At 47.5% G+C, this 10,389-nt stretch overlaps 2 protein-coding genes across 2 annotated transcripts in view; both read right to left on the minus strand.

Annotated features, from left to right (window-relative positions):
• Positions 1–3,079: 3,079 nt before the first annotated feature.
• LOC106564018 (carbohydrate sulfotransferase 12) lies at positions 3,080–6,979 on the minus strand. Its single transcript, XM_045690577.2, has 3 exons — positions 6,854–6,979; positions 5,204–5,530; positions 3,080–4,973 (listed from the first exon to the last, which is right to left on the minus strand). Exons 1-3 carry the CDS (start codon positions 6,965–6,967, stop codon positions 4,701–4,703), a joined length of 714 nt encoding a protein of 237 aa, XP_045546533.2. The 5' UTR covers positions 6,968–6,979; the 3' UTR covers positions 3,080–4,700.
• A 48-nt stretch (positions 6,980–7,027) lies between these two features.
• Positions 7,028–10,389, minus strand: part of LOC145859386 (carbohydrate sulfotransferase 12-like) — a 16,633-nt gene continuing 13,271 nt past the window's right edge. Inside the window, exon 2 of the mRNA XM_082958511.1 lies at positions 7,028–7,863. Coding sequence (XP_082814637.1) covers positions 7,172–7,774 — 603 coding nt within the window. The 5' untranslated portion in view covers positions 7,775–7,863 and the 3' untranslated portion in view covers positions 7,028–7,171. The remainder of the gene's footprint in view (positions 7,864–10,389) is intronic.

The following is a 10,389-nucleotide window of genomic DNA, read 5'->3' on the forward strand; positions in this document are numbered from 1 at the left end:
AATTTTTGGACCTGAATGACAAAACATCCTCAGGAGATAGAGGTTCTCAAAGTTGACCCATTTTGCATACCCCACCTTATTGTGAGACATCCATGTCTTCATCACTGAAAAATATAAAAGGTTGAGTTTAATATCATGTGCAAACATGTAGGGTTTCGTTCAAATCAAAATGGGTGCAGTCAGAAAGTGATTGAAATCATATGGAATTACCCAATTCCTACAGTACAGAACAAGTGTAGAACTTCAGTAGAACGCCCCTTAAAAACCACACGGTGGTTCAACAACTGTACAGAGTTTGTGCCCGTTTTGAAAACAATACTCACTGGTGTTATTCAGATCTTCAGCCTCCTCCCCCCCTTTCACTCCCAAAACGTCTTCCTCTTTTGAGATAGGCTCCTCTTCCACTTCCACTCTGAAAGGTTCTTCCTCTTCTTTCACTATAACATCCTCCTCTTCTTCTTTCAATGTGATAGCCTCATTTTCCTCCTTTCCCATTCTGAAAGCTTCTTCCTTCTCATCTTTCACTGTGGCAGCCTCCTTCTCCTTCCCCACTGCAAAAACGGCATCCTCTTCTTCATCCTCCTCCTTCACTGTAATAACTTCCTCTTTCACGACAATGTTCATCCACATACCCTCTGTCTCCGTCCAGCAGACCTCTTCTTTAGCAAGGGGGGAGTAGTTTAGGGAATGTTAGTTAACTAGCTAGGTCAATATACCAACGAAGACACATACCTATAGTAGCTAGCTGGTTTGACGAAAGAGCACAGCACTATGGGGACACCAACGGTTCTTTACTCAACGAATTAAAATGAATCCTTTAACTTAATGTATCAATTGTTACAAGCCGGTTGTTCATTTCCGGGAAAACGTGTTAGTGAAAAGTTAACTAGCTAGCTTCAGCCACTGGTGCTATCGAAACGGACGTAGCCATCTATCTATAACGTTAGCAGCAGACAATCAACGTCGTACCTAACTGGATGTGAAATAAAACCAATTAGTGGTACTACGGCGTAAACATAAGTGTATTTAAAACACATTGCCTAACATCCAATGGACGTGTCTGGATACTTTTAACTTTTTATTTAGCAAGCTGCTACTGATGAGCCGCTTCTTCTTCTTTATGATTTGGTTGGCGGATCACGTTCAACTTTTGTCTGCATACACCGCCACCTACTGTACTGGAGTGGGAGGCCAGTCACAGCCTACCTACATTTACTTCCGGTAATACGGGAACAAGGAAAATGACCATGGCAACTATTAACCCTCTTTAAAAACCCACCTCCCCATTCCACTATTTAACCCTGTCTAAAGCTAGTCCAGACCAGAACACTACCACCCCATTCCACTATTTAACCCTGTCTAATCCTAGTCCAGACCACTACCACCCCATTCCACTATTTAACCGTCTAAACCTAGTCCAGACCAGAACACTACCACCCCATTCCACTATTTAACCCTGTCTAATCCTAGTCCAGACCACTACCACCCCATTCCACTATTTAACCCTGTCTAATCCTAGTCCAGACCAGAACACTACCACCCCATTCCACTATTTAACCCTGTCTAATCCTAGTTCAGACCACTACCACCCCATTCCACTATTTAACCCTGTCTAATCCTAGTCCAGAACACTACCACCCCATTCCACTATTTAACCCTGTCTAATCCTAGTCCAGAACACTACCAGCCCATTCCACTATTTAATCCTGTCTAATCCTAGTCCAGAACACTACCACCCCATTCCACTATTTAACCCTGTCTAATCCTAGTCCAGAACACTACCACCCCATTCCACTATTTAACTGTCTAATCCTAGTCCAGAACACTACCACGCCCATTCCACTATTTAACCCTGTCTAATCCTAGTCCAGAACACTACCACCCCATTCCACTATTTAACCCTGTCTAATCCTAGTCCAGAACACTACCACCCCATTCCACTATTTAACCCTGTCTAATCCTAGTCCAGAACACTACCACCCCATTCCACTATTTAACCCTGTCTAATCCTAGTCCAGACCAGACCACACCGTCCGCCGACCACCCCCCATTCCACTATTTAACCCTGTCTAATCCTAGTCCAGAACACTACCACCCCATTCCACTATTTAACCCTGTCTAATCCTAGTCCAGAACACTACCACCCCATTCCACTATTTAATCCCTGTCTAATCCTACTGCAGACCAGAACACTACCACCCCATTCCACTATTTAACCCTGTCTAATCCTAGTCCAGACCACTACCACCCCATTCCACTATTTAATCCCTGTCTAATCCTAGTCCAGAACACTACCACCCCATTCCACTATTTAACCCTGTCTAATCCTAGTCCAGACCACTACCACCCCATTCCACTATTTAACCCTGTCTAATCCTAGTCCAGAACACTACCACCCCATTCCACTATTTAATCCTGTCTAATCCTAGTCCAGACCAGTGGTCTGAGAGGATATAACATTACCACCCCATTCCACTATTTAACCCTGTCTAATCCTACTGTTCTGCAGTAAATCCTCGCAATCCAAAGTACTTCTCAGCCGCTTCCATTTCTGCAGTACAATTGACAACCGTGACTATGACTGCTAAACCCCCACCTTACTGAAGCACATATTCTTCCTATCATTCTGTGCTCTACTCACAGGAATCCACTCAGGATCCCTCACCCTGCTGTACCCATCTTCCTCTTCCCCCTTCTTCACTGCTTTGGCATACGACACTCAATACTCTAATGCTGCCAGCCTCAACCTGCCTTTCTCTCACCAGACTCCTCCGATCTCCAGCCCATGGGCACCCCCAACAACTAACACATACAACTTTTATCCATTGATAGTAAACATTCCTTCGTCTCATGCCCTCCTGCACACTTCTCACATCTAGGAATCTCCATTTTGGAGGACATATATTTCCATTGTTAGGTCGATCACTCGAATATCTTGTCAATGTAATAGACAATCTTTGGTACTTTCCAATGGTTTTATACTGTATGTCAAACAGCAGCATCACCGACCAGAAATACATACACACACAAATAATAAATTGGTTTAACCTATTTAAAAATAAGCAAATATGCAGTCCAAAATCGTCAAAACATTTATTCAATTTTACCAAATAACTGCATTCATTTTAAAGAGTGAGGCAGACATGCAGTGATACATTACTAAACATTTGGTCCAGTGTATCTGCCACATGTCATGGCTCCTGAGCGGCACAGCGGTCTAAGGCACTGCATCTCAGTGCAAGAGGTGTCACTGCAGTACCTGGTTCGAATCCAGGCTGTATCACATCCAGCCGTGATGGGGAGTCCCATAGGGCGACACACAATTGGTAGGCCGTCATTGTAAATAAGAATTTGACCTTAAAATATTACCTACCTTTATAAATAAATAATAATGATATACAATTGAACTCTACTCTCTGTGTGAAAGTGGGATAAAACACACACAAATGACTAAGCAATTTATTTCCCCAAAAAACTTTATTTAAAAAAGTTTTTTACAGCACTATTCCCTTTAGAAAGAAAACACTTAAATGGTTCTTCTCTCCTGATCGTGGAGAGCTAAAGGGTTGTGTTAGCTCCCCAAGTTAATGCCTAGGCTTTAGCTCAGTGGGCTAACAGCACAGCCTTGCGGCGGCTTGCATGTATAAAGGGTTCGAATCCACGGTTCTCAGCCACATGTGTAAGGTATCAAGTGATGGAGTAGACTCTCTGGTTTAGGATACCCAAACAGCCTGTCAGTGATGGAGCAGACTCTCTGGTTTAGGATACCCAAACAGCCTATCAGTGATGGAGCAGACTCTCTGGTTTAGGATACCCAAACAGCCTGTCAGTGATGGAGCAGACTCTCTGGTTTAGGATACCCAAACAGCCTGTCAGTGATGGAGCAGACTCCCTGGTTTAGGATACCCAAACAGCCTATCAGTGATGGAGCAGACTCTCTGGTTTAGGATACCCATACAGCCTGTCAGTGATGGAGCAGACTCTCTGGTTTAGGATACCCAAACAGACTGTCAGTGATGGAGCAGACTCTCTGGTTTAGGATACCCAAACAGCCTGTCAGTGATGGAGCAGACTCCCTGGTTTAGGATACCCAAACAGCCTATCAGTGATGGAGCAGACTCTCTGGTTTAGGATACCCATACAGCCTGTCAGTGATGGAGCAGACTCTCTGGTTTAGGATACCCAAACAGCCTGTCAGTGATGGAGCAGACTCTCTGGTTTAGGATACCCAAACAGCCTATCAGTGATGGAGCAGACTCTCTGGTTTAGGATACCCAAACAGCCTGTCAGTGATGGAGCAGACTCTCTGGTTTAGGATACCCAAACAGCCTGTCAGTGATGGAGCAGACTCTCTGGTTTAGGATACCCAAACAGCCTGTCAGTGATGGAGCAGACTCTCTGGTTTAGGATACCCAAACAGCCTATCAGTGATGGAGCAGACTCTCTGGTTTAGGATACCCAAACAGCCTATCAGTGATGGAGCAGACGCTCTGGTTTAGGATACCCAAACAGCCTGTCAGTGATGGAGCAGACTCTCTGGTTTAGGATACCCAAACAGCCTGTCAGTGATGGAGCAGACTCTCTGGTTTAGGATACCCAAACAGCCTGTCAGTGATGGAGCAGACTCTCTGGTTTAGGATACCCAAACAGCCTGTCAGTGATGGAGCAGACTCTCTGGTTTAGGATACCCAAACAGCTTGTCAGTGATGGAGCAGACTCTCTGGTTTAGGATACCCAAACAGCTCAAAGTCTGGCTCATACAAACTGTACAGCTTCCTCCTCAACTCGGCCGGAACCTCAGCGAACCAATCCCGTTCCCAGCTGGCCGCCGTGCGGTTCCGGTTGCTAGACGGGAACTTTATCTGGTCTTCCAGGCCCAGGATCCGGAGCAACTGATCCGAGTCGTCCTCCAGGTTTTCCAGCGTGCCGATGAAATCATACTGGATCTGACAGGGGTGACAGAGCCGGTACACCTGGGGAGGAGAACAAGTTAACTTGAGTACAGTTGGGTTGAGAGCACACACACACACACACACACACACACACACACACACACACACACACACACACACACACACACACACACACACGCACACACACACACACAACACACACACACACACGCACACACACACACACAAACACACACACACACACACACACACGCACACACACACAAACACACACACACACACACACACACCTGGCGCCAGTGTTCGTTGAATGGCTGCTCCTGCTCCGTCTGGGGGTCGAGGAGATACCGGACGAACTCCGAGAACGACGGCTGGATCCCCGCTTTCAACGCCTCCGCCGCTGACTCCGGAACCCTGGAGGTCCCGTTTTCCTTTCCATAACGACGTAGCATGACGGAGCCAAACTGGCGGTAGAAGTCTTCATTGGGCTGTTGGAACTTGTTCCGGAAGGCGGAGATGAGTCGGACGAAGGGGTCGCGGACAAACAGGAACTTGGTGTAACTCTGCAGTTTCACCCTCATCAGGTGACGGGAGAGACGGCCATACCTACGCCAGAACTATAGGAGGAGGAGGAGGGATGGGATGAGGGAGGAGGACAGGAGGGGGGAGAGTAGGGGAGTGGGGAGGGGGAGAGGGAGGGAAGATGAGAGGATAGGGAGGAGAGGGAGAGGAGGAGAGGGAGAGGAGGAGGAGAGGGAGAGGATAGGGAGGAAGGGGGGGAGGGAGGGAGGGTGGGGAGGGAGGGAGGGAGGGAGGGTGGGGAGAGGGGGTGAGGGAGGTGATGAGGATGGATAGAGTAAAGAGAAGGAAGGGGGGATGAGGATGGATAGAGTAAAGAGAAGGAAGGGGGGATGAGGATGGATAGAGTAAAGAGAAGGGATAAAGAAGTAGGATGACGCTTCACTCTTCTTCACACACACAGTATACACACAGTATACAGACAGTATAGACACAGTATACAGACAGTATAGACAGTATACACACAGTATACACACAGTATACACACAGTATACAGACAGTATAGACACAGTATACAGACAGTATAGACACAGTATACAGACAGTATAGACAGTATACACACAGTATACACACAGTATACAGACAGTATACACACAGTATACAGACAGTATACACACAGTTACACACAGTATAAACACAGTATACAGACAGTATACACACAGTATACAGACAGTATAGACACAGTATACACACAGTATACAGACAGTATAGACAGTATACACACAGTATAGACACAGTATACAGACAGTATAGACAGTATACACACAGTGTACACACAGTATACAGACGGTATAGACACAGTATACACACAGTATACAGACAGTATAGACACAGTATACACACAGTATACAGACAGTATACAGACAATATACACACAGTATATAGACAGTATAGACAGTATACAGACAGTATACACACAGTATACAGACAGTATACACACAGTATACAGACAGTATACACACAGTATACAGACAGTATACACACAGTATACACACAGTATAGACAGTATACACACAGTATACAGACAGTATAGACACAGTATACAGACAGTATAGACAGTATACACACAGTATACAGACAGTATACAGACAGTATAGACACAGTATACAGACAGTATAGACAGTATACACACAGTATACCACGGACACAGTATCCCAGCACACAGTATCCACGACGACAGTATGCACGACGACGGACAGTATACACACAGTATGCACAGACAGCTATAGACACAGTATACAGACAGTATAGACAGTATACACACAGTATAGACACAGTATACAGACAGTATAGACACAGTATACAGACAGTATAGACAGTATACACACAGTATAGACACAGTATACACACAGTATACAGACCTTGGAGAAGGTGAGGTGCAGGGAGGAGTTGTGTATGAGGTCAGGGGGCAGGGCCTGGGGGTCGCGGTAAGGTTGTCCATCTGGAGCCAGCAGACCCTCAGAGAGAACCACCATTACACGCTTCCAGTTGGTTGGAGGAGAGGAGGAGAGGAAGTGGAGGAGAGGAGGTGGAGGAGGATCAAATCTTTTTTTATATCAACAGTTGTCACAAAGTGCTTTACAGATAGCCAGCCTAACACCCCAAACAGCAAGCAATGCAGATGCAGAAGCACAGTGTCTAGGAAAAACTCCCTAGAAGGCAGGAACCTAGGAAGAAACCTAGAGAGGAACCAGGCTCTGAGGAGCGGACAGTCCTCTTCCCCTCCCTACCTTGGGAACGTAGCAGTAGATGATCTCATGTCTGTCGTCTACTATCAGGTGGTTTAACTCCCGGTTGGGAATCTGGTCAAACGTCCGGAATTTTCCTGGGAATTCTAATGTTCCGTTCCCGTAACACATATCACTGATCCTCCTCCTCCTCTCCTCTTGTCTCCTCCCCTCCTCCTCTCTTTTCTCCTCCACCTGCCTCACTCTCTCCTCTTCTCGCTTCCCTTCCTCTCCTCTCCACATCTCCTCCAGCTCTGAGGAGTCTGTTACTTGGGGGAGGGGGTGTTCCTCCCCTGGGGGTTTGGGGGTCGCCCTCCTCCCCTCTCCAGGCCGGTCAGGCTCTGTGGTTCTGGGGGGTTTGTGGGTCGCTTGCTCCTCTGTGTCCCTGGGTGGGGTTTTGGTGGGTGTGGAGGAGCTGGGTGAGGTGGGGTGGGGGTGAGGGTCGTGGGGGTAGAGATTGAGCGCTCCCACGTCGTCCCAATAGAGGATGATGAGCAGGACCATTAACACAGACCCCAGCAGGAACGCCAGACGGAAGCATCGGGACGTTCCCATGGTTACCACAGCAGAGGGGGCGGAGTTATCTCAGCTCCATGGCCCGACGGTCACTAAGGGAAACACTTCCTGGTTGCCGACGACAACACCTGAGAGACAACAGGTGAAAAGAATCCAGGAGTCACACCAACACACACAAACTGTGTCAAAACATGTGGTAGAGTTAGTGGTTAGTGATCTGATCAAACACGTGGTAGAGTTAGTGGTTAGTGATCTGATCAACACGTGGTAGAGTTAGTGGTTAGTGATCTGATCAACACGTGGTCAAGTTAGTGGTTAGTGATCTGATCAACATGTGGTAAAGTTAGTGGTCAGTGATCTGATCAACATGTGGTAGAGTTAGTGGTTAGTGATCTGATCAACACGTGGTCGAGTTAGTGGTTAGTGACCTGATCAACATGTGGTAGAGTTAGTGGTTAGTGACCTGATCAACACATTGTAGACTTAGTGGTTAGTGACCTGATCAACACGTGGTAGAGTTAGTGAGTGGTTAGTGACCTGATCAAACACGTGGTCGAGTTAGTGGTTAGTGATCTGATCAACATGTGGTAGAGTTAGTGGTTAGTGATCTGATCAACATGTGGTAGAGTTAGTGGTCAGTGACCTGATCAGGAAAAACTCCTAGCCCATGTATAAATATATACCTGTACATATTAATTTGTAATCCAATTCAAAACTTGCCTTGAGGCTACAGGTATGTGATCCCGCCGTCAGACGTCGCTGCCAAAGCACACCACAAAACAAGGAATCCAAAACGTATTTTCCAGGCTCCCCGTTTCCAAACACAGGTAATTTCATAGGCTACAGAGTCCCTCCATGATCAAAGCTAAACTGATGGGATTTAAATGATACAATATAGCAGCCGAGTAGATAACTTAGTTCAAAAACTGCATGATACCACCATACCTGAAGTCTACCTGAAGTCAACCTGAGGCCAACCTGAAGTCTACCTGAAGTCTACCTGAAGTCAACCTGAAGTTTACCTGAAGTCAACCTGAGGCCTACCTGAAGTCTACCTGAAGTCTACCTGAAGTCAACCTGAGGCCTACCTGAGGCCAACCTGAAGTCTACCTGAAGTCTACCTGAAGTCTACCTGAGGCCTACCTGAGGCCTACCTGAGGCCTACCTGAAGTCAACCTGAGGCCAACCTGAGGCCAACCTGAGGCCTACCTGAAGTCTACCTGAGGCCAACCTGAAGTCTACCTGAAGTCTACCTGAAGTCTACCTGAAGTCAACCTGAGGCCTACCTGAGGCCTACCTGAAGTCTACCTGAGGCCAACCTGAAGTCTACCTGAAGTCTACCTGAAGTCAACCTGAGGCCTACCTGAGGCCTACCTGAAGTCTACCTGAGGCCAACCTGAAGTCTACCTGAAGTCTACCTGAGGCCAACCTGAAGTCTACCTGAAGTCTACCTGAAGTCTACCTGAAGTCTACCTGAAGTCAACCTGAGGCCTACCTGAGGCCTACCTGAAGTCTACCTGAGGCCAACCTGAAGTCTACCTGAAGTCTACCTGAGGCCTACCTGAAGGCTACCTGAAGTCTACCTGAAGTCTACCTGAAGTCTACCTGAGGCCAACCTGAAGTCTACCTGAAGTTAACCTGAAGTCAACCTGAGGCCTACCTGAAGTCTACCTGAAGTCAACCTGAGGCCTACCTGAAGTCTACCTGAAGTCTACCTGAAGTCAACCTGAGGCCTACCTGAAGTCAACCTGAGGCCTACCTGAAGTCTACCTGAAGTCTACCTGAGGTCTACCTGAAGTCTACCTGAAGTCAACCTGAGGCCTACCTGAGGCCAACCTGAGGCCTACCTGAAGTCTACCTGAAGTCTACCTGAGGCCTACCTGAAGTCTACCTGAAGTCTACCTGAGGCCAACCTGGAGTCTACCTGAAGTCAACCTGAGGCCTACCTGAAGTCAACCTGAGGCCTACCTGAGGCCTACCTGAGGCCTACCTGAAGTCTACCTGAAGTCTACCTGAGGCCTACCTGAGGCCTACCTGAAGTCTACCTGAGGCCTACCTGAGGCCAACCTGAAGTCTACCTGAGGCCAACCTGAAGTCTACCTGAAGTCTACCTGAAGTCTACCTGAGGCCTACCTGAGGCCTACCTGAGGCCTACCTGAAGTCTACCTGAGGCCTACCTGAGGCCAACCTGAAGTCTACCTGAGGCCAACCTGAAGTCTACCTGAGGCCAACCTGAGGCCAACCTGAAGTCTACCTGAAGTCTACCTGATGTCTACCTGAAGTCTACCTGATGTCTACCTGAGGCCAACCTGAAGTCTACCTGAAGTCTACCTGAAGTCAACCTGAGGCCAACCTGAGGCCAACCTGAAGTCTACCTGAGGCCAACCTGAAGTCTACCTGAAGTCTACCTGAGGCCAACCTGAAGTCTACCTGAAGTCTACCTGAGGCCAACCTGAAGTCTACCTGAAGTCTACCTGAAGTCAACCTGAGGCCAACCTGAGGCCTACCTGAAGTCTACCTGAGGCCAACCTGAAGTCTACCTGAGGCCAACCTGAGGCCTACCTGAAGTCTACCTGAAGTCTACCTGAGGCCTACCTGAAGTCTACCTGAGGCCAACCTGAGGCCTACCTGAAGTCTACCTGAGGCCAACCTGA

The sequence above is a fragment of the Salmo salar genome, chromosome 12 (assembly GCF_965601325.2).
Source record: "Salmo salar chromosome 12, fSalSal1, whole genome shotgun sequence".
Classification (NCBI taxonomy): Eukaryota; Metazoa; Chordata; class Actinopteri; order Salmoniformes; family Salmonidae; genus Salmo; species Salmo salar.

Excerpts from the sequence above, each read along its gene's own strand:
- LOC106564018 (XM_045690577.2), bottom strand. The coding sequence starts at position 6,967 with ATGGTGGTTCTCTCTGAGGGTCTGCTGGCTCCAGATGGACAACCTTAC. Across the intron at positions 5,531-6,853 it reads TGCACCTCACCTTCTCCAAG|TTCTGGCGTAGGTATGGCCG; the intron begins GTCTGTATACTG and ends CTCCTCCTATAG. Across the intron at positions 4,974-5,203 it reads TCAACGAACACTGGCGCCAG|GTGTACCGGCTCTGTCACCC; the intron begins GTGTGTGTGTGT and ends TCTCCTCCCCAG.